Source organism: Hippoglossus hippoglossus, chromosome 5, assembly GCF_009819705.1.
Source record: "Hippoglossus hippoglossus isolate fHipHip1 chromosome 5, fHipHip1.pri, whole genome shotgun sequence".
Taxonomy (NCBI): domain Eukaryota; kingdom Metazoa; phylum Chordata; class Actinopteri; order Pleuronectiformes; family Pleuronectidae; genus Hippoglossus; species Hippoglossus hippoglossus.
In genome coordinates, this window is record NC_047155.1 from 4,913,906 (window position 1) to 4,938,431 (window position 24,526).

General features: G+C 40.6%; 2 protein-coding genes across 3 annotated transcripts; both read right to left on the reverse strand.

Annotated features, from left to right (window-relative positions):
* Positions 1-369: 369 nt before the first annotated feature.
* Positions 370-6,877, reverse strand: rem1 (RAS (RAD and GEM)-like GTP-binding 1). The gene is made up of 5 exons (XM_034584609.1): positions 6,360-6,877; positions 4,563-4,963; positions 2,860-2,942; positions 1,627-1,834; positions 370-1,349 (listed from the first exon to the last, which is right to left on the reverse strand). The coding sequence occupies exons 2-5, from the start codon at positions 4,927-4,929 to the stop codon at positions 1,072-1,074; spliced, it is 936 nt and encodes a 311-aa protein (XP_034440500.1). The 5' UTR covers positions 4,930-4,963; positions 6,360-6,877; the 3' UTR covers positions 370-1,071.
* Positions 6,878-13,524: 6,647 nt separating this feature from the next.
* pnp4a (purine nucleoside phosphorylase 4a) lies at positions 13,525-18,763 on the reverse strand. 2 transcript variants are annotated; one of them, XM_034584611.1, is made up of 8 exons: positions 18,681-18,738; positions 18,572-18,650; positions 17,262-17,425; positions 16,333-16,436; positions 15,241-15,416; positions 14,864-15,054; positions 14,047-14,126; positions 13,525-13,751 (listed from the first exon to the last, which is right to left on the reverse strand). In XM_034584611.1, the coding sequence occupies exons 2-8, from the start codon at positions 18,592-18,594 to the stop codon at positions 13,599-13,601; spliced, it is 891 nt and encodes a 296-aa protein (XP_034440502.1). In that variant the 5' UTR covers positions 18,595-18,650; positions 18,681-18,738; the 3' UTR covers positions 13,525-13,598. The 2 variants fall into 2 exon arrangements, with proteins under 2 accessions (XP_034440502.1, XP_034440501.1); XM_034584610.1 differs by having other exon boundaries at positions 18,572-18,763.
* Positions 18,764-24,526: the final 5,763 nt, after the last annotated feature.

Genomic DNA, 24,526 nt, shown 5'->3' on the forward strand with positions numbered 1-24,526 from the left:
GAGAGGCTAAACTCAGGGCAGTAAAGTTCCTCTGTGAGCCACTGTCCCATCCATCAAACACTCAGCCTGGTCCTCGTCAACCACACAGAGGTATCACCATGCTGCCATGACGACCGCTGTCTAAACAGCCTCTTCTTCAACTGTAGCTAATGGTGAGCAGGTCACCGTAGCAACAGCAAACATCCAGGAGGCCCGGGGTTGACGTGATGAACTGGGAGTGTTTATGTTTATGTGAGGTGGATCACGGAGGTTTGATCCCTGCGGCTCCTGCCAAGAGATCACAACTCAATTAAAACAGATCAGATTTAATGAGCTGTTTAACATTAAATCTAATGATAAAAACAACACAAATCAGCAAACTGAACTAAAATCATAGAAATCGAAAGTCACCAACGAAAATCGTAAAGAGTTTCTGCCCCAACGAGGCAAGGCCTCAACCCGCAGAACCCCAAACTCAGCATGTGGAGAAATAAAGAGTGACATTCCTAGTTACAGTTTCTTGGCTGTGATTGGACAATCGCTGTTCAAGGGAGGGGATTTGTGATTGGTCGGTTGTAAATGATGAAAACAAACAAACCGACAAAATGTAATACAGTTAAGTATTGAAATAAACGCAAATGAAATCCATAAATACATCACAGTGTTGGTCATTAGACAAATGTAAAAACATGATTTTGTCGTGACTGCACCGTTACGAATTTATTCTGCACAGTGTTGAACTGAAAACAGTAGAAACGTCCAGAACAGTGGGACACTACAGGACATCACACAAACACACACACAGACACACACACAGACACACACACACACGATCTTTAACAGTGGTGATGCTGCACAGTTGTCTGGCGTCTTCAGCATCTTTATACTTAGAAGGAAAATCACCGAAATGTTTAAACCAAAAGGTCAAAGGTCAGGAAAATGAGTTGGTTGTAATGATCACAGCGAGAACGTTAAAATCCAACAACTCCGTTTGTCCAATTAAATTGTTTTTATCACCATCGTCCATGATATCACCACCGGCGAGAACGTCAACAAGTCAAAAAATAAGAGACTCCGAGTGGACACGTGTCTTCAGAGGACGGCCAGGTCGTGGCAGCTCTTGGACCGCACTTTGACCGCCATGCGCTGGTTGTTGCGGGCCACCAGTCTGTCCAGGAATCGCCGGGCCTTCTGGGTAAGGCTCTCCTTGCGTTTGTAGATGGAGCGGCGCCGCTGACCGGCCTCACCGCCGTCCTGACGGAGACGGATCTGTCGGACCACGCCCTCAAACAGCTCGGTCACGTTGTGCTGCAGAGATGCCGACGTCTCGATGAACTTACAGTCAAATACCACCGCACACGCTCGGCCCTCTGGGAAAAAAGACACGTGTAGATTTCAGATATAATACTGGCAGCAGTCTCCCACTCTTGTTGTGTTGTGTTTATGTACAGTGTCTTCAGAAAATATTAATATCCCTTCACTTTGTGCACATTTTATTGTGTGGATTTAATTTTATACTGTCCTCAATAATCTAAAATCTCTCATTAACAAAAGTAAAACTTGCAGCTTTGAATCCTGCAAAAGGCGAAGGGGTCTGAATTCTCTCTGAAGCCACTGTGCGTCTCCCCTGTGACCTTTGACCCCCACCTTCTATAGCGACTTCTCTGGACCGTACCAGGTCGCTCTTGTTGCCCACGAGGATGATGGGAAGGTTTTCTGCCTGACGGGTGCGTCGCAGTGTGATGCGGAGCTCAGCGGCGGAGTCGAACGTGGAGCGGTCCGTGACGGAGTAGACGATGACGTACGCGTTTCCCACTTTCAGGCAGTCGTCCTGAGAGGAGCCGCCCTCCCCCTCCTAACGGGTCGAGAGACACAGACACAGAGAGGGAGAGAGAGAGATATTTTTTAACAGCTAGATTCTAACCATGTATTTAAAGACGGATGACATGACGGCGCCCCACGAGGGAAGCATAAAGCATCTCAATCGCCCCCTGGTGGCTGGCTGCAGTATAGAACAGAAATCCAACCTCCTTCATGTTAGTGGATGGGACATGGACCAAATGAAAAAGTCAGAATACACATAGTTCTTATCACATGTTGTTCAAGAGACCGACTCGACAGCTGCATTCTTATCATATTTTGACCTAATTTCTGGACAGTGAGAGGAAGCAGAGATGCGATTGTACGTTTGTATTTACAATCTATGATGTTAACACTTATACGTTTTCTTGATCTGGTCAGAGTCAGGGTGAATAGCAGCAGGCTCAGCAGCCTAAACATACTTTAATCTGGAAACATCATTCATGCTGCAAGACCTTGCAAATGCTCCCAGGCATGCTGGGAGATGTAGTCCCTTCAGATTAAGACAGCGGAATTTACGCAAACAAGAATAAAAAATATGTAACATCACAGTGCAATGACCCTTCATACTACTGGTTATCTTAAAAAAACGAATTGATCCCCAGGAATCATTAAACCGAACTAAATAAAATAATGAGAGTCAACAAAGTGATTCATAATTTCCATCTCTCCGTGGTCCAATAAACCCAGAAGGTCTGACGGTCAGTGTCAGTGAAGCTGACAGATTCCAGACAGTGGCTGCATCATGTCAGTGAACATCTTAAAGTGGAAACTCCACAGTTTCCACACTGAACTGGGAAATAAACCTCTGCACATTTTTATCAGTGAACTTAAAACTCATCCAAATGGAAATTTAAATACTTTTAAAGAACACCATGATTCTTTATTGAGAAAAAACTTTCACACAGTAGAACAGAATCACTGCATGTTTTAAATAGAGCATTGCGGAAAATGTGCCCTTGTATAAATATAAAGTTTATCCTAACACTCATTATTTACAGTATTGTATTCACACCGTACCAGTTTGTCGTTCTCCCAGGTGTCCATGACAATGAGCGTGGTTTCCTCTCCATCTACTGTCAGTGTTCGCTCATGTGTTTCCTCTGTAACAAACAATAAACACAAACAATAAACACAAACAATAAACACAAACAATAAACACAGAGAAGGTTTTCAAATTTATACTATTCAAAATTTTCATGGCAATTTCTTCCTGTTGCCATTTTTCAGTCTGTACTGAAGTGGTAGTTGGACCGACCGACTGAGCGACCAACCAACCAGCCAACTGACCGACTAACCAACCGACCAACCGACCAACCGACTGACTGAGCGACCAACTATGCGACCGACTGACCAACCCAACAACAGAACAACCAACTGACCGACCAACCAACCGACACGCTGATTGACCGACCGAACGATCATCCAACCGACCAACCAACCAACCAACCAACCAACAACTTAAAAAGTTTAAAGCCACAAGCAACACGGAGGACCAACAACAACCACAGCCGCTCTGTCTGTCTGTGATCAAAAACAGACAAACATTATTAACCAGGTGAATAAACAAACAACAATGACAACACATGTAATAACCTAGAGTGAACTACAACTTCAGCAAACATCAACAACAATACAAACACACAGAAGTGAACCAGAGTGTGACCAGTCGACCTGAAAACTGACGGCAGACAGGCTCTGCCCTCTCTCACCATGTCAGACTATTATCACTGGATCAATACAGACTGTCAATCATGGCTTTGGGCCAATCAACACGTGACATGGGAGCTGATCGATGATGTCGGGGTCAGTCAAGGTTGGGATGTGAAAACAAAGTCAGTGACAGAAGCTGAGCAGTGAACTGCAGAGGACTGAATCAGTGAGTAAAACTTATGATAATCAAACAATGGTACAAAATGTGGTGAAGAGTTTCCCCGACAACTCAGTCAGACATTTCAAGTAAGTTGAACTTGTGAGAAACAGCAGACGTCTCAGTCGGAGCAGACCAAACCATAACACGTGAAAATTGTCTTAATGTGGAAAATCCCTAGTGTTCGTTTAATTCATTCATATTTAATCTTAAACTGAAAAGTTCAACATTTTGGAAACACTCTTATTGGCTTTCTTTCTTTCTCTCTGTCCTTTAAATGTGAGAACACTCATTAGCAGCTTAAAAAAACAATAATCAGTGTATATCTTATTTGTTTGGAAATAATCTGACATATATCAATCATAAAATGGCAATTTGTCATTTCAGCTGGTTGCTTTTAACCTTTGCACAGACCCGGGAGAGATGTTTCCCTCTAGATCCAGCTTTGTGCTAAACTAGGTTAGCAGGCTGCTGGAAGTAGCTTATTATTATTATTGTCTCCACTTCCTCCCACTATCCAGAAATGAAGCCATAACATCCAGGAACGCTGTCATGTTGCAAATTTGGAGTCTGAGCAGAAAAGATAGGGTTATGGAGCCACGCTATCAAGGTCCTGTCAATACACATGCTCAACCAATCACGAGTCAGTCTCAGCTGTCAATCATGAGGTTTCACCTGAGGAGGCAGGGTTTATGATCTATGTCGCAGCCAGCCAGTTGGGGGCAATTGAGACACTTTGGCTTCACCTTTGGGGAGCTGTCATTTTGATCATATTCTGTCTACGGTTAGAACAGTACCTATGTGCTAATGTTAGCCCCCATAAGCTAATCATCAACCAAGCATTAAGTCCCACCTCCAGCATGGTCGTCTTTGTCCGTGATCCCGGCAAATATTCCTGCCAGGCATGTCTTTCCGACACCGTGGTCGCCTAGCAACACAACTCTATAAACGCAGTCCGAGTCGCTCTGCGAGTCGTCGTCTGAGTCTGAACTCCAGTGGGCGCGATAGTGGAGGGATTTGTCACCAGGGTGATAGGAGGCTGACTGTTCAAGAGGAGGGTGGCTGCGCTGAGGACAGGGCTGCTCTGGGTCGGGCTGGGTGCCGCCGTGTAGCCGGGGTTCCCGGGTCCAGGACGGGTGCTGGGAGAAATGGCCGGGATGAATCGGTGTGCTGCTTCGCCGTCGCAGGGGCTGTTTCTCTCTTTGGGTGTTGAGGGTCATGTTGCTACGGTAAAGACATCAGGACGGGACGGACCTGAGGGAGGAGACAGGATCAGCGAGGTGTCAGAACAAAGTCTGGTCCACTACTTTAAAATGTTTCATCCTTCAGTAAGAGTTTGATTGGCTATTTGGGTTCACTGACACATCATCACTTTTTAAGTTGATGTGGTGAACTTGTTTACACAACTTGTAGATCTAGAGTGACTCTAACATTCATTTAAAGTCACATATTCACTCTCTTTTATCTCCATTTTGGTCTCTACCAACTCATTAGATAAATATCTGTCTATTTAGCTGTTAAATGCTCCACTGGGTTCTCCAGCCGTCTCTTTCTATCCACTGAAAGTACAGTGGGTTTTAAAGCTTGTTCTCTGACAGCTGTCTGCATGACGCTATGAAAGCAGTACAAGTGAAACAAAACAGCACGGTTGTGGGTGGACAGTTAAACAATGAGCTGAAAGTCACTGTAAAGCTCCGTAAAGCCGAGGTTTGGGTTGTAACTCTGCAAGTTATCTATACGATCAGTCCCTTCTACATGGTCAAACATTATCATATGATATGATTGTTACGGACACTGGATAGGTGATCATTTGTAAACGCTCAGGTTGGATCCTGGTTAAACTGAATGGATCTATGAAGACTTCCAGTGCTCCACAGAACATTAACACACAAACAAACCTCCTACAGCAAATAATTCAGGTATTTAAAGCTGCTAAGTTTGATAATCAGCGATGGTGAAGTTGAATCAAAGCAGGTCTGTACTCCAGACTTTGTGGATAGTCAGTAAACTGCAGTAACTCAACCTTGAAAGTTGTGTACAATCCTGCTCTTAGGAATAAATAGTATTTTAAATGTTTGCTCAATCATCCACAGCAGAACTTCAAGCCACCAGAGGCCAAAAGGTCACAGTTTCCTCATGTTAAATGTCATGTGGTTAACCACTGCTTGGTAGCTTAGAATTTAGTGAACAACAGCAGGTGCCATTAACCCATTAAAAATAAAGAAATAACGAATTTACGTCTTTCATATCAAAATCACACTTCTACCTATTTTGTGAATATGTTAATGTGAAATATCCCAAAACACATACTTATGCCTGTTTGAATCCAGTGTGAAGTTCACATGTGATAAAATGTGTGAAATTAAAGCTTTTAACAGGCAAAATGTCTGAAAATCACATGTGCTGATAATAATGTGAATTTGGTTTTGGGGCATTTCACAAACAAGATTTTACATTTAACGTGTGAAATAAAAAGTTTCACACAAGCTTTTTGTAAACAAATGCTAATTCAAAGACAAAAAAGTTCAGCAGAATATAACATTTAGAGATAGATAGATAGATAGATAGATAGATAGATAGACAGATAGATAGACAGATAGATAGACAGATAGATAGACAGACAGACAGACTGATAGATAGATGAACTTACCGTACACCCCATGGACAGCGTGTGTCCGTGCAGCCTCAGTAAACAGCAGAATTGAACTGAGCCTTGTGCCTCTCGCTGCGTCTGTGTCGGTGTAACAGTACCCTGGTGCTACAGTAACCCGCCTGGAAAAAAAAAAAAAGTTCCACAACAGCGTTAAAAATTCAGCAGTGGAATCACAGAGTTATCTACCTCCCTCTGTTGTGTGAATGTGTGTGTATCAGAGCGACAGCAGAGGAGAAACAGATATCTGAGGAGGGAGCCTGTGTGTGTGTGTGTGTGTGTGTGTGTGTGTGTGTGTGAGTGGGGGGTGTTTTATCAGTGTGCAGGGTGAGTTGGCTGAGGAAACATTATGGTCACTTCCTGTTCGACCCTAGAGACACAGTTTGGCTTCATGAAACATTCTAGTTGTGTATAAAACATTAGGTGATGATTTCTTTTTAGCTTTACAATCACTAACACAAACCCCTAAACTAAAGAATAATGGATTAAAGCTTTAAATATTTAGTTTACTCACTAATGTCCTGACTAAACGATTAGAGACGTTCTCCATTTAATTATATAGAACATTTAAATATATTGATCAGTATCTCTGACTAAATATCAGAGAACAATGATGCGACCAAACCCACAAATATTGAGTTTTTTCAACAGAGAAAAAAGTAGCAAAACCAATAAGTTCACAACAAATACAAAGTCAGTACAAGTTTTTCACAACAGGCGTCAGGGGATTATTATCTCCGCCAAGGAGGTTGTGTTTACGTGTATGTTGGTTTGTTAGTTAGCAGGATTAAGCAAAAACTCTAAACTCGACCCAAGGATGAACTTTGGATGTGGATCCAAATCAGGGGGCGGATCCAGGAATACCCCCCCACCCCCCCCCCCCCTTTTTTTTCAACATTTAGATTTTCCATAAAAAAATGTATAGATCTTGATGAAAAAAATGCAATCATGGATGTTTAGGGGACTGATATGTATGATTGTGTGAAATTTGGTGCAGATCCAAACAAAGTTAAACATGAAGCTTCACCTCTGCTGCGCGGATTTGGCAGATTTCTACTTTTGTTGTTTTTCGTGGTACCTTTACTGACAAAATATATAAATTGTTGTAATTTTCATTTGAAATCTGGATGTTTCTTATAGGTGCCCTGATTATATCTGCACATTGTGTCCTAATGATGACGTAGTGAGTGTAAATTATGACTTAATATCTCTCTCTTAATTCTGATTTAGAAGTTTGTCATGATATATGGTAAGTGTTATAAGGTCAGACTCTTCATGCTTGTTTCTCGCAGGAATGAGTTTCCATAGTTTACTCATGAGCCGACATGGAAAATTAGATTACGCTGGAGAAACACACATCACTTCCTCTGTGTCAGTGTGAGAGCTCTCACCGAAACACAACTCAGCGCAGATGTTTAGATTTCATCCACCCCCTCAGTTTAAAAGTTTAACATGTGAGAGGAGGAGCTTTTCTTCCTGGATCACCATCACCTAATCCAACCCAGTGAGACTAACACACTTTTACAGTAAAACCTTCTGAAACTTGACGTACAGACAGTGGGACACTTATGACAGTGTCCATAAGATGGGACTGATGGACACTGTCATCAGTCCCATCAGCTGCTTCATGAGCGACAGTGAGAATCAGCTGATTTCAAATGAAGTTTTAATTAAAAATAATTTCTCTCAATACAAGATTTTTGCATCAGAGCGACTGACTTTCCCTGCAGCCCCAACTTCCTGTTGCTGTTTCCACAAATGTACAGCTTGTCATCCATCCATCCATCCATCCGTCCACCCATCCATCCATCTATACCACTTATGGGTCATGGTGAAGCCCATCCCAGTTGACATTAGGTGAGAGGCGTGGTGGACCTAGAGGACCTATCACAGGGCCGACATAGAGACAAACAACCATTCACACTCAGCTTATCGATGTCTGCTTTTTGTAACGGAGCTGGAAGAAGCCGTTATTCGATGGTAAACTGTGGTTGTTATGGGATGCACATGGTCAGCAACATTACTCATATGTAGTTTGATTGACAGGTATTAACTGACGCTGTCACAACACATTCACCAGTCCAGACTGTTGACACAGCACTTACACAATTTGTGAATTTTTGACTGCTTGGTATTCATGGACCTGTGCTGAGCTATTCCCCTTTTCTTGTTTGTTCAAAGGTTTATTTTGAATAAAAAAATGAACCAATAAGAGTCCACTGAGAGTTGGTGGACATTTTTCATGTATTCCTTCTGAATTATTCTTTTCAACACAGATCAAGTGTTGAAATAAATGATGTACAGTAGAACTACAGTACAGAGCTGTTGTAGTTTGTAGGAGGAGCAGCATGTTAAATATTTACTCCTGCTGCCCTCACTTGGTCACTGAAGGAAATGCAACACTTCAGCGCATTTATTTTCTTTAAAGATGTAACATCTCATGTAATATTTAATGCTGCAACATATCCATTACACTCCTTTATGATTTATTAAGCTTTATTCACTAACTTATATACTGTAGCTGCTGGAGCTCTGCACTTTATTTGCCCCATGTCTGCCCCTCTGAAACTCTCAAAGGACAAGAAGTATTGCAAGATTCTTCTCTTTCTCATAATAATTATATTTATTTCATTCAAATAACTTATCTAATTAAAAAACGCAACTCTGATACTTATTTATACGACTCAGTTTTTTATTTATTTATATAACATAAAATACAATTCAGAATGAATGTGTTCATGAACAGATTGGTTATGAAAATCAACTGAGAATAATAAAATCTTAAACACCACCTTAGATAAATAATATATATATTTACACCATTTTATATAATAATAATAAAAGAAGTATTTTATAAACATGATCAGATGTCAGTCTGTATGATTTTAGATGCTGTTTATATTGAAATAAAAGCCTTTTATCCTCACATGAAGTGATTCATATATTTCTTCTACATTTGTGACTCTTGATACTGCTCTTCTTCCTCAGAGCATGGACTGCTGGACAGACTCTGGGATGCATCTGACGGCTGAGGGCTGAAATCGCTGGTTTCATCCTCGTTGGCAAGAGGAGAAGGAACAGCTGGAGAAGAGTAAATCGATAAATACAAATTATTGACATGAATTCACTAATTCTTTGAATACATTCATTTCATTGCTCTAAGTTGTTGTATTGAAGAATCCAAATTGTACATTAAGTGCACCAAATTTCTGAAAGTCTGCAGAAATGCTAAAAGTTCTGAGAAGTTCTGGTCCAGTAACACGTACCACTGCGGTGAATGGAAGCTATCGTTACAACGTTTAGGTTTGATTCAGAAATATATCCAGAATCAAATCCGTCTACAGGTTGCTCTCCAGGTTCTGCTGCAGGTTCTACTGCAGATTCTGGATCCATCTGGATGAGGACTCGGTCCAGCAGGTGGTCCATCAGCTGATTGGCGTTGTCTGTCCTTGTTCTGATGGTCAGGACATGAGCAGGATTTTTTGCTGAGACCTGAAACTCTGTGATATCCCTGAGGAACAAAAAACCAGAGAGACACATCAGAACTCCGAACCACAACATGCATTGTTCAGATTTCTATTAAAATTCAACAGATTTTAACAGAATTTCCATTTCAAAATATCTCCTCTGGAGCGCAGAGATCTGCACTGTGCCATCTCTGGACACTGAAGGCAGCCTTGGGTTCCTTGAAAGGTGCTTTGTAAATCTATATTAGTCAGATTTGATGTTATTATTATTATTAGTACCATTTTTTGCAATATTTAAATTATTATATATTAATTTTGTAAGTTCTACTCAACTTTTTTTTAAAGTGCAAATTGAAAATGCACATGGATAAAATATTGGTTTTATTTTAATATTGAATATATTTCCAGCAAAATAGCATCATAAACAGTAAAGTACAAGAGTAAAGAAACTAAAGAGTAGAAGGTTGTGTCCTCTGGTCGACTGCAAACATCTGATCTTTACAAGCTGTTGCATTTATTATTTATTGCCTCTCCTTTAGACCATGACTGAACATTTTAAACACTTGAGTTGTTTGCAGAAGCCGACAGACGTCATCTGTTTGTAATTTTCTGGTTAGCCAATAGTTTTGTTTATTCCTACCATGCACAAGGTCAAGATCTAAAATATGAGCCCTGACAAATGATAAATGTGAATAAAGACAGTTTTGGATAAATGTTTTATGCTCTCACTTGCTTCTGTTGCATCCGACGATAAAGCAGAGATATAGCACAGCGACCACAATCAGCACCATGATGGCTGTGTACGCGATGAAAACTTCCAGGTCAAAGCTCACTTTCTGGGTCATCGTGAACAACAGGGGGCCGTGACGGTTCTCTGCTTTTCAACACTACACGTTTCAGAAAAAAATGAAGATTTACATCAATGTTTAACAGGGTGTTGGCTCAAGACCTACAACACTTAGATGTCCCAAGCACTGTAATTCAGTACGTGGATGATTTGTTAATCTGCAGTCCCTCAAAACAGCAATGTGAGAAAGACTCTCTGGCGGTTTTGACGTCACTTGCAAAGAGGGCTCATAAAGTTAACCGCAATTCTGTCAAACAGAAGTTGAGTATCTCGGAAGGCGATTATGTGCAGGTGAAAGGTCAATCGCAGCTTCACAAATAGAGGCTATCACTAAAGCTCCAGTACCACAAACAGTTGGACAAGACAGAACGACTCAGACACAGATGAACAGATCACAGCAGAAAGTCAGAGGGAACAAGGATCAGATCCAGAGGAAGGGCCGTCAGGAACAGGAGAAGGGAGGAGTTAGAAAGGGGACATTATGGGGAATAGGCATAATAATTGTCATTCTATTAATGTATGGGGTTTCACGGTGACAGAACCAGTTACAGAGCTGCAACAACTGATTGATTGTGCGCTAGAAACAACAGTTATGGCAGTAAAACAGGGTAAATTGTCACCAAATGAATTCATCAAAGATAGATAGATCAAACAGACATTACAAAACATTGTCCTTAGGAAGGAATTAAAATGGACAGCCTTCCAGTGAATGAGCGATGCAATGCTGAAGGGGTAGCGGAGATAAAGGTTCATTATTCTGAAAACTGATAAACAGAGAAAGCAGCTGCACTATTAGTGAGACCCCATCAAAGGCGACGTGTTAAAAGGAGTATACGGGAGGGTAATTATGATCTAACTGAAAAGTGGAGAACGACAAATTGGGGATGTAATATGTTTTATCAATGGGTGACATTTTTGGCTCAACAAAAAAATGTAACACGTCACACATGATTATGTGTGACGTGTTACATTTCGAAACCTATTTCTCAGGTGAAACCCATCCCAGGCTTTGATCTATGTGAAAGACGGGAAGCCTGTTTTGCACATTGTGTAATACACATGGCAGGGGGGTTATACTAAGTGGTACGCTGAACCACACGCATGCCCAAAATCAGGAAATCATTCAGGGTAACAAACTCATTCTTACAACCCATACAGAATATAACGGTTTGTAACACAACAATGCGAACAAACAGCACTAGACGGTTACTATCTCAGAGCCCATCTTGGTGATACGCTGTCACTAACTAATGAAATAATGTGACATACATCTACAAGAAATAATATGATTAGGACGCGACGTAAAAACGAAGACAAAGCAGAAAGACAATATAATGAAAACCTTCAACCAATACTAGACCTTTTATCATATGGCCCTATATCGCTTCAAAAGTCCAAAACTGAGTTTCAATATAACTGCCAATCAGTAAAGTCCAAAGGATATCCGTTACTGCCAACACCCTTCGAAATTCGTTTGCGAACAATATTGTATGGCAGATGACATTCAAGAACATATGTTCTGCCGTATTGTCTCACTCAAATATATCTATGACCTGGCACAACTACAGAAAAGTCTATGCATACCTTTGTACACTGAGGAGGCAATTATTAGTCTTGATTCTGACTCAGGACCTAGGCTTTGTTCCATGAATGAGGAAGGCTCCTTTGATGACATAAAAGACTCATGCTCTATATCATCAAAGGAGAATATAGCAAAGAAACACCCAGCCATGCATGAAATAACACAGGAAATGAATACGGGTCATTTTTTAGCCATATTGTGAACCATCTTGTGCATTACAAGGGGTTTGCATAGCTTGTGTATTTTGATACTTCTGTTTTTGATCATTCTGTTTTAAACAACTATTTGAGAAAATCCACAGATTCAGACTTCTGGACTCAAAGTTATCTGGGTTTCTAAACAATGCAAAAGAGGATTACATTTATGAATTTGAGTGACATATCTCTGCAACTATTGATTAGATTACGTGGTCCCTATGGTCTTTGCTGTAGCTCACTTATACTAAATCTATCTTGTACTTTGGTTTGTGACTAAATTGTAAGCTGGTTGGCATGCCAACGTTTACATATGAACCATAAGCTGTGTCTCAATCCAGGGGCTGCATCCTTTGGAGGAGGTGGTCTTTGTGGGCCTGGTTGACTGATCTACAGAGGACGGCTGTGATCTGCGTTACCAGCTTGTCCCGCCCTTATTGCCGTTGCGTAGCAACAGAGCTGAAGTTAGACACGAGAAAGTTCAAATGGCCCTTGATTTTTAAAAATGTACCTTTAGCTGATCGGTTGAGTTGAAGTGCAATACTCAAGCAAATATAAATACACAATGACATCATGAATATGCCAATTGGTATATTTAGTCTTTGGCTTGAACATGTGAACCGAGTGTTTCGTATCCATTTCTAATTAAAGTGTCACTTTTCATTTTCCATTTTGCAGTTTCGTCTCAGCTGCAGATCAGCTGATCAACACAAACAGGAAACCGAGGGTTTGGCAGCATATTTTAATCAGATTAACATGGATCAATAAATTGGTGATTTTTTACAAAATATAGTTCCATAATTAAGGAACAACAGGCAATAGAACACCAAAAAAATCTTTGTCTCATATATTATTTTTGAATTCAAGCACCATCAGACACAGTGATCATTGTTATATTAATCTTTGGGTTAAAAATATATTAAATTAATACTTACATTCAGATAAAGCATTATTAGGCACTGTGATAATATAAATAATTTTTTTATAACAGAAAAGATAAAAAATATGGATGATAAAAACAAACAGCAGGAAGCTCTAAAAAATATTGTAAATACAATAAATATATACACAATACGTGTGTGTGTGTCTGTGTGTGTGTGTGTGTGTGTGTGTAGGTGTGTGTGTGTGTGTGTGTGTGTGTGTGTGTCTTCAGACAGCATTTTTGGAGTTGTTGTTGTTATTGATCTCGATCCTGCTGATCAGTTCAGTCACCAGCTGCTGGACGGTGTGAGAACGCAGCCGGCCGACCTCCAGGACGCCATCATGGTTCACGCTCTCAGAGTCGTCGTAGCTCTTCACCACCTGGCACAGATCAATCACTCAATCAATCAATCAATCAATCAATCAATCAATCAATCAGTTAATCCCACTGTCTTTTTATACAAATCAATCAATAAATAAATAAATCGATCGACTGACCATCCCGTCAAAACCAAATAAACAATCAATAAGTAAAATCAATGGATTGATCGACCTCTGCATATTCAGTTTATCAGCTGTATTGATCAGTTGTATCCTGCAGCTTGGTCAGAATTCATCAATCCAATAAACCAATGTAACCGATCAATGCATTGATCCGTGTTAACTGTGCATTTACCTTGTTGGTGATCAGAGAAAGACCAAAGACTCTCAGACCGCAGTGAGTTGCCACGATGACCTCAGCAGCTGTACTCATACCTGTAACAATGGAAAACCTCAGGTCACATCAGCTCTGATGACAATGTCAATACTGATGATGGCATATTTTTAAATCATCATAAAAATGAATGTATTGTCTAAAAAGAGACGAACTTACAGTTTGCAAGTGACAAAATTAGCATTTGACAAGTTCACATAAAAAGCCTCTACTTAGAGACAATTGCAAAATGATCAGTTGGATTATAAAATGATGACATCAGCAACTCTACAACTCCATCAGACACTCATGTGTTGGTTTTGTCAGCAGTTGTTTGAATGTCTTTTTAATAGAAGCAGCTCTGGGCTGAAACTGCTGCAGGATATTGCTTCAAAGAAAGAAAAAAAACACTGATAAGAATTTCAACAAGTGGATTTAAGTTGGAGTGATTCTCAAAAAACTTTGTTCATTGCCTCACGAGTGTTAATCAGAGGAAATGGTATCCGGGCCTCCGGGACCTCAAGAGTCATCTGGCAGTTTGGTTAAATACTGTTGTTACCAAACAGGTATGAGCTCAGCTGGATTTAACTGTGTGGGAAATGTGAAGTAACGTATTGTGTCAAATTGGAAAAACTATTTTCTGGTTTTGCATCTGTTGTTGCACTTTAGTAGCTCCACCACTTTTTCCAAACGATAAATAGACAAGTGTTCAGGAGTCTCATATTGTGGCTGTAATGAACATTGCATCCTCTAGGGGGCACTAGCAGGACCTCAGGCTGTGTGTGTGTGTGTGTCGTACCAACAGCATCCACCCCCAGCCGATGCAGCAGCCTGGCCTCAGCGATGCTTTCAAAGTTGGGCCCTCCCACCATGGCGTACACGCCCTCCTGCATGAAGCCGGCCACGCCCTGCTGCTTGGCGATATCCAACGCTAGGCAACGCAGGTCTTTGTCATAGCAACCTGACATGGCTGGGAAACGGGGGCCGAACCTGCAAACAACAGAAACATGATCAGCAACGGACACCAAACTGTCAACAACAATAAAACGGCAGTAAACGATACGTTGTTGCCATGGCAGCTAAGTTCAAACATAAAGACAATAGGAAACGATACATTTAAAATATGCAAAGGATGAAAAACAAATAAACACAAAACCAAGTGTAAATGTGTCTCACTTGTCATCGTTGGGTCCACAGAGTGGGTTCAGACCGACCAATCCTGGGAAGTTAATGTGGTCTTTGATGATCATGATGTCACCAGGATGGAAACCATCAGCCAATGAGCCGGCTGCGTTCGTCACAATCAGAGTCTCCACCCCCAACAGCTTGAAGACCCGAACAGGAAACGTTGTCTGATAGGGAAAGAACAAACAGGCGTCTCGTCATAACCTTGGTCATCACGTGACATTTTTCAAGTTTAAGGTTAAAGACACATCAGTGAGACACTTTTAAATTCAAAGTTTTGTTTTTCAAGTTCTACTTTAAGATGTCCACAAAGGTTTTTTGTGCACGTCCAGTTCAGAGCTACAGCTGCATAGAGTTCATGTGTCTGGTAAAATAATGTTCGAATCATGTTTTAAGATGTAAAAACAATCTCCGTCAGTCATTTCTTACTCATAGTCATTTTAGCAACTGACAAAGAATCTGTTTCCTGTTCATGATTAGCACTGATTTATGTCTGTGTCCATTCAGCAGTTTTGTTGTGAGGAAGCATCTGTACAGCGCCACCTAATCTGTGGAAATGTGTGTGTGTGTGTGTTATATAGAAGGAAACAATAGCAGCATTGTGTCTCAGTCTCATGCTGCTCATTACAGTTGTGTGTTGTACTAAGGCTGCGTGACTGAGCTTCTTTAATCAGCTGACTGTGCGTGTGCGTGTGCGTGTGCGTGTGTGTGTGCGTGTGCGTGTTCCCCAATTGTGGTATTTTTTATTTGTGTCTGTCATTGTTTTGTAATAGTTAAATGTGGGAAAACCTTGAAATGGTGCACTCGTGTGCAGTTTCACAGTTCGTAAAAACTGATTTCCCCTCCGTTAGAAGTTAGGAAACAACAGTGTTTGTTTCCAAACAAAGAAGCACGATGAAAACAATCTTACAACTTTGAAACACTGAACTGTGAGGTCATGTAGATTAATATTAGACTCACCGCTTCAAAGGCCCCTCGGATATTTCTGGGTTAAGTAGTTAAGTAATGTTGTTATGCGGTTAATGTGCTTCTCACAAGGAGCCTGTAGCATGTATTTGTGTGTTTGTGTGTGTTTGTGTGTACCTTGCAGAGTGAGTGTCCTTCATACATGTGGAAGCGACCCTGCATGCAAACACACGTCTTCCCCTTCAGCTCCCCGAATACCAGTCGACCTGCGTGACCCTGAACTGGAAACAGTCAGGATGAAAGTGATATCAATGCACGAGGTTTACACATAAATCCAAAGTTAAATCAAACAGTTATAGAGTTGTTATAAACTGGATTTCTTTTTTTTTCAATTTGGAGCTAGGCTAGCAGTTTCCCTCCATTCCCTGTCTTTGTGCTAAGCTAGGCTAAACACATCCAGACAATTTCTATTCAATCTTTAATCAGTTTAATCGTTTTCATGGCTTCAGTAACGATGAGCAGGCAAGTACACATTAATATCGATTTTAACCCCATGTTGATCGTCGTCTATTTAATTTAAAGTTTTTCCAATCCATAATTTATCTTGCCGCTCAGATGATTTTCAGCATTCTGGCGGGCTGCCTACGAGCAGATCTGTGTGTGCCCAGATTTATAATTATATCATAAGAAACGGCATAATCTTATTCACAAATTACTGTTAAGAAAGAGCGTTATTAGGAGAAACCGGATAAAACTATTCAGCACAAGAAAATGTAATTAAATCAGGTCACTAAACATATGGAGAACAAATAAAAACCCATTAATAAATCGAGAAATAATAAAATAAATATCAGAAAGGGTGAAATAATCAGTTGATAGTAAAAGATGTTGGAAAACAAACCCATTGATAATCGCTCTTTAAGGAAGGAATTTTTAAAATACAACACAATCACTGTTACAAAATCACCAAATAAATTACATGTGAATGAATCTGTAGAAATCATCTCTGCGCTGCTTTGAATTACAGCAAACCACATTCTCATCATTAGTAATAACAGTATTTACTAAGCGAAACTGTATGGGCAGTGTGTGTATTTGCAGGGTACCTGTGCTCTGAGGGAAGCCTGGTATGTCAGAATAAGCGAAGGAGTCCTGACACTTGAGCGTGTCAGCGAGCATCCCCAGTCCAGACCCACAGATAATCGCCACCTGGGGGCGATGCTTGGTCTGAGACATCAACCAGTCAGCTGTCTTCTGGTATTCATCATGACTGCGCACAAGGATCAGAGAGGACGACTTATTATTATTATTTAAGAAATCATCTATTGGGATGCATGTCACATGTCCATTGTGTTTTGAGATGAAATTTGATTGATTATAATCAGATTCAGTTCAAAGACCTGTAGAGTGAAGCCCCTTAAATGCAGCATCCACAAAAAGCCCATTTGGGACCAGAGGGAATCATTTAACAATATTTCTATTACTGGAAAACAACTTTCAGTGAACACAGGGAAATGAAAAATACAAAAATGTGTGTCCAAAGAATTCTTTTGGTACTTTTATATCAACCTGTCCTTTTTTCCTACATTTTGCAAAAATACAGCACTAGTCTTTTTGATTGCTGGGGCAGTTACAAAAACATAACAAATCAATGTTCTATTCGAGAAAAATCTGTGTTTACATTTCTACAGAATGTGGTGGAGTTAAAATTAATGTCACCCTCCTCTTCCTCCTTGAGCGATCCAAAGATTTTATTTAAATCAATCTCGAACAAAACAACACCCACGTATTATTTTACATGTGGCGGTATGGATGGTAAAGATGCTTTAATTGGATAGAAACATCTTTAGTCACCTTAGATTACAAAACAGACTCCTGAGATTTTATTGACACTGATTACATCATTAAAAGAACGTTATGAAATGAGAACGTTAAAATACCTGAATAATAACATGTTATATCTTAAATTCTATATTGATATAGAAGTGAAACGGATTTTTCTTTCCAGTAAATTGTTAATTGTTACTCACTTCTTCTCCTTCATCTTATTTTCTATCATTGTACCTTCATATAAAAACTCTTTTGTACATTCATAAAACTGAATTACACTGAATGCTCCAGGTTGTTTTATAAGGAGTCAGAGATGGTCGGTCGAGTCCGGGTCACAAGACACAGCTGAAGGGTCACAGGCAGCACCAGTGAAAGGAAATAAATAATATATATATATATTATTTAAATCATTTTTCAAACTTTCCGTTTTCTTTGTGGTTTCCTGAATAATTTTTGCGGCCTCAGATAAAGGAAAACATTTTACTTGAAACCTTCACAGATGTGTTAAAGAGTCACAAACCACATATTTAAGTTAAGTAACAACAACCATAAAACATGAATTAGCTATAAAACAGATTTTTCTTACCTGATCTGGTCTTTGTTGTGCATGATGGACGACTGGCAGACGACTGATGATGATGATGATGATGATGATGATGATGATGATGATGATGATGATGATGATGATGATGATGCTGCGGCGGATGAAAATAAAGCAGAACTAATGAGTGTGTGTGTTTTAGTGACGAGCCTCGGTCACTGAGTGAGTGGGAGTGTGTGTGTGAGACGGAGGAGAAGTCAAAGTGCGGACAGCTGATGCTGATCAGCCCAGATATGTACTGGTCACACGCTGCTGATTGGTTAACAACTCGTCCATTCATCAGCTGCAGCCAATGGAGCCGTAGTGTAGTGGAAATGTGTGTGTGTGTGTGTGTGTGTTGGATTCCTTTCTAAACCTGATTTCTTCTGTGTGTGAGCAGAGTCTGGTGTGTGTCACGCCCCCGCCACTAACAGTACCGTGACTTTACTTCAGTGTTAATTCACACACACACACACACACACACACACACACACACACACACACACACACACACACACACACACACACACACACACACACACACACACACACACACACACACACACACACACACACACTGATAAGTAAGATTTCACATAGATTGATAGGTGCAGGAGGAAACGTATCCGCATGCACACACAGCCTGCAGTGTTCTTTACATGATATGGAAAAAAAGTAAACACAACACAGACAAACAGTCACACAATCGCACAACGTTTTTCAGTGTTTTGAGGTCATGGTTTGAAAAGCTGAGCTGAGATCAGTCTTTTACTCACTGAGGAAAATAGGCACTGTACATAACTATGATTATATAATGACTGTAAGTCCTGTGTCTGTGGCCGTGTATTTAATGGGACTGATCAACTAAAATCACTGCATCTGCGCATTATTTTGAAAATGTGCAGCTATTTGTTCGTATTTTCAGATTTCGTCGCTTGGTGCTGCGGCTGCGGCTGAAAGCGACGCCATGAGAACCACAAGACTGAGCTGTAACAGTAGAGCTGCAGTCAGATGGTTGAAGAACGAACTGAAACTCATTATAAAACCCTGTCAAGCTGAAGGAAGCTGGAGATCTGGATGATTTCCTGTAGGTTCATCACTATGACTGACTGCTCTCACCTTGACAATTAGGTTTGACATTTATTTTTATTTTCTTGCCAAGAATTAGTTGATGCATTTCTATGCTGTTCTTGTGTGTGTGAGGTGAATAAGGCCACAGTTTGCAGACATCACTCCATTATTAACTGTATTATCTTTGTTTGTTTGTGACGTAAATAAAATAAACTATTTCTTTGCTGTTCTACACGGGCTATTCTCTGGATTATTTCTCTACTATTACTCTGAGGTTCGTCGTTAGCTCGTAACAACATTAGCACGTCACTGGTTCTAAATTAACGTATAATTCCAACCACCCGAATGAACGCGTCGCCAACTCTCGAGATTCAAACGAGCCTTTAACATTTACTTTAATTTGTGTAAAAACTTCCCGCAAATTGAAATAGTTTCAAAATCAGTTTGGTTAAATTCGTCCGTCTGAACTTTGTCACGACCAATCAGAGCAGAGATGTGACTGTTTAACAAGCAGCCATGTTGTGTCTCATGACCGGTAACACACCTCACATGCTGCCCTGCTCTAATCAGCTGCTGCTCTAATGAGGCTCATGGGACTGATGGACGGGAACCAGGAGTCGGCCCGGAGTCGGACGCATCAGGGACAAAACGGGCAGGAGGTGAAGCTCTCGCTCTTCCCTCTTCACTGTCGGACGGTGGTTTGTTTCTGCAGAATCCATCAACAAACACATTTCTGAGGCAGGAATAGAGTTTTTTAAGTTTTGAACGACAAGAACAAGTCAAATTTTGAAGATACAAGGTTTCATGTGAAAATTATATTGTAAAAACTGAAAATATAATGGATTAATGTCTGTTTTATGCAGTTTCTTATCTTTTAGATCGACACGTGCAATGTGTGAGTTGTGTGTGTGTGTTGTGTTGTGTTGTGTGGGTGTTGTGTTGTGTTGTGTTGTGTTGTGTTGTGTTGTGTTGTGTGTGTGAGTGTGTGTGTGTGTTAACAGGAGCCATGTGGAAGCTGGTTAGCAGGTTTATGAGCAGAGCACAGCTGGTGGTTAGAGATACACACACACACACAGATAAATTAGATATATTGAAGAAACTTTCTCACATTACACAGAATAAATATCTGTTAATAAATACGACACTAATGTTTATATTTTTGTGACTTTAATTCCTGCTCAGTGAGTCTGTAACAACAACACAGAATCTCTGTCTGAGTTCTTTATGCAGTTTCTTGTCTTTTAGATCGACACGTGCAATGTATGTGTTGTGTGTTGTGTGTTGTGTGTTGTGTGTTGTGTGTTGTGTGTTGTGTGTTGTGTGTGTCTCTGTGTGTGTGTGTGTGTGTGTGCTTGCCCAGTATGAGAAAAACACTCAATTGAATTAAACCACAGGTAGATATTGAAAGTGGGCTTTATATGCCCCCCCCAAAAAGGTTAATAAAGTTCTGGGCCCATAAACAAGGTCGCAGAATTTTTTTTCAACCCAGGCAATGAAAACAAAAGCAACCTAACAAACTGACGTGACAAAACTAGACACAGAACAAAAGGGACAAATATAAATTGTTGTTTGCATCTTGATTTAAACATCCTATTAATTACAGCAAAATGAAAATCTAAACTTTAGCCTATTGAAATATAAAATATCTTAACAAATACAGCCTTCTTGTCACTTCCTGCTTTAACTCCACTGCTTCCTGTGGCCCAACATTGAGCCCAATGACCCGAGTGGTGGAAGCAAGGAAACTCCATAAAGCCGGTCCTGTTGCTGCATCTCACATTACGACATCTTCTGGTTAGATGGTGACAACAAACTTGTCAATGATTTATATTAACAATAATGTAGCATGCGAATATTAGCATTTCGCTCATTTGGTCCTAAGCACAACAAAAGACTCAATTAGGATGTATAGGTCGAGCATTTAACTGCACATCAAATTGACCCTGGTTTACACATCTGGGTGCTACTACTTCAACTGCTACTTCAACTAAACTGCAGTGAGTTTCGAACCCGGCCTTATTGGTTTTGCGTGGAGTCACTCAGTCGTGAATTTGGCAAAAGCAGAAATCTGATCAGCGTTAAATTATCTTTTCTTCCTGTCTCCGACAAATCTGTGTCATCTGACTTAAACTTTTCCCATCACATGTGGAATTCATTGATATATTCCAGGATTTCTCTGCTGCTCTCTGTTCTGGAAGCTGCTGCCTCTGTGTGTTTAACGCTCAGCTGAATGGTCAACATTCCTGCATTCCCTCACCTTTGTCAAAATGTGAACAATCTGACTGCGTCCATTAATATGTCATTAGCGTCTTTGGCATTTTTGGACCTGACTGACCTATTATAGGTGGATGCTGTTCATTCTTCACCTCTATGAGTCCGGTCTGTGACCCGTCACACGCTGGTGGTAGCATGTGGAAGAAAACCGATGAGAGCAGCGAGGTCCTGTGAAGAGCCTCTAGCTCGTCCAACTCAGACTGAAATATCTCAACAACCGGAGGATGAACTCCCAACTCGCCACAATTCGTCCTCTGATCTGCGAAGTTCTGATCATAGAGCGGAGACATGGTATCGAGGTCCTGCTTTGACCTGCACTTAACCAATCGCAAGACAATCTCAGCTGTCAATCATGACATGTGCCATCAAATAACTGATTCAAACCAAACTTAGTGGAAAAACCAACACTTGAACAAACATCGATGTGATAAGAAAAACCTAAAATCACAGAAACCATCTTTGAGATAAGACCTATGCTGCCGCCAGCCACCAGGGGGCAATCCACATAATTTGGCTTCACTTTTGGGGAGCTGCCATGTTGTTCATCTTTATTTTCTGTCTATGATTGCCCCCATGATATTTGGGGTTAAGACAGAAAGTGAGACAATATAGAGATTTTTCATCTGGAGATATGGGCTGATTGTTGTTCCTTCTGAATTAACTGACTGTTAAGACGTCCTCAACTAAAACCCCTTAAACATAGAATTGAAGACTTTTCAATAAGGTCTTTTCTTAAGGGAACGGAATTCAATGCTTGGGTTACTTTTTTTCCCCTCAAAGTTATGGTTCACTGTGTGTGTTGCTCTGTTGTTATTATATTTAGTTATTAATGACAGATTGCATGCTTCGTCTTTTATTTCTCTTGATGATAAGATTTTCTGTGCGAGTGGGACAAACAGTAAAACTCTCCCTCGGGCTGACGTGTGTAAAAAACCTGAGCGCGTCAGAGAATATTTCACATTCCCTGTGCGCTGACTCACACTGTCTGCAAACCGCTGGAAGAACGGAGGTTTTATTTGTTGTCAGACTCTTAGTTTGTGTCTCTGCCGAGCGTCATCACAGATTAAGGGTTTGTGTTGTTTCTGTCAGCGACACAGAGACAGAAAACATCTGGAAAAATGAAGCTCTCGAGATTTTACTATTAAAAAGAACATCAGTTACCTACAGCTCCTCTTAATCTAATAAAAGGTAGAGGCTGTAACATGATCACCTCATTCTTGAAGTTTTAAGATGACAGTATTTTCATGCCCGGCTCTAAAATTAGCAAATGTGTGTGTTGCGTAATTTTTTCGTGTGTTCACGTCTCCTTGTGCGTATTTTCATTCCTCACATGTGTTTTGTTAATGAGCAGCAGGTCGTCACTGATTTGGTTTGAAGGGTCAGAGAAATGTGTCCAATCATTTCTGTCCCCAGCAGAAAAAAAAAGATTATCAACTGCTGATCGCGTGTGTGTGTGTGTGTGTGTGTGTGTGTGTGTGTGTGTGTGTGTGTTTACTTGTTCTTATATCTTTATGAGGACTGGTTAAAACACAGACCTTATAGAACGAGGACATTTTGTATGGTCCTTCCTTTTCAAAAGGCTGTTAAAGGGTTGACTTGGGTGAGGATTCAAAATAAGTTAGGGGGAGGGTTAAGCATTTAGCTGTGACGGTTAAGGTCAGGGTAAAGGACCAGGGAATGAATTATGCCAACGAGGGTCCTCACTAAGTACAAGAAAGTGTGTTAGTGTGTGTCTGTGTTCTTGTTTTGTTGCCTCTTTCGGACCTTTTCTGATATAAACACTGAGCTTGTCAGGACCAGTGGACGTCATGGGGACCTAAACCTAGTCCTAATGAAGCAAAGCTTAATTTCTGAGGTCCCGGTTAAGGTCAAGGGTCAGATGTGAATTGTGCTTAGGTTAAGGTTGGGGTTAATGCAAAGGCCTAGTAAGCATATCTGTACAGTTCTGTGTGTGTGTGTGTGTGTGTGTGTGTGTGTGTGTGTGTGTGTGTGTGTGTGTGTGTGTGTGTGTGTGGTCCAGGTGTCACTTGTGTTATTGGGACCTAAACCTGTTTGCACACTAACATTATGGGAACAAGTCCTCATAAGGTTAATCATTTAATTTTCAGGTGAAGTCGTGTATAAGGTTAAGGTAAAGTTTAGATTTAGGTTAATGTTATGGTTAAGTTTAAGTTTAAGTTTAAGTTTAAGTTTAAGGTTTACGGTTAAGGTTAAGGCTAAGGCTACAGAAAGTATTAGCTATGGTTAAGATCTCCAAATCAATGTAAGTCAATGCGTGTGTGTGTGTGTGTGTGTGTGTGTGTGTGTGTGTGTGTCATGTGGACAGCCAACTTTTAATCAGAGGGACAGTGCTGGGAACATGTGACGGAGGCTGGTCAGTGCACAGAGAGGTGGACAGAGACCTGTAACCTACATGGTGGTTTGTGTGTTGGCATGAGGACACAACAAGCAGCTTCTTGTGCAGCACAGTCTCAGACCTGTTCTCAGTCTATATGTCACCTTGACGACTTCACCTTGAATAATCACGTTAACACAGTTGAAAGGTCGGAGCTGGAATCAGAAACCTGGAGAATGTTGTACAGACTCTCATTTCCTCTAGTTTGGACTGTAACTCTG

Bases quoted from the DNA above. Each gene is read 5' to 3' on its own strand.
- pnp4a (XM_034584610.1), bottom strand. From the start codon at position 18,594: ATGCACAACAAAGACCAGATCAG. The intron at 14,127-14,863 runs GTACGACACACA...CCATTGTTACAG, and splicing joins GCTGGGGGTGGATGCTGTTG to GTATGAGTACAGCTGCTGAG. The intron at 13,752-14,046 runs GTAAATGCACAG...GATCTGTGCCAG, and splicing joins TTTCTCTGATCACCAACAAG to GTGGTGAAGAGCTACGACGA.
- rem1 (XM_034584609.1), bottom strand. From the start codon at position 4,929: ATGACCCTCAACACCCAAAGAGAGAAACAGCCCCTGCGACGGCGAAGC. The intron at 2,943-4,562 runs GTGGGACTTAAT...TGTTTGTTACAG, and splicing joins CAAAGACGACCATGCTGGAG to AGGAAACACATGAGCGAACA. The intron at 1,835-2,859 runs GTACGGTGTGAA...TCGACCCGTTAG, and splicing joins CCTGGGAGAACGACAAACTG to GAGGGGGAGGGCGGCTCCTC.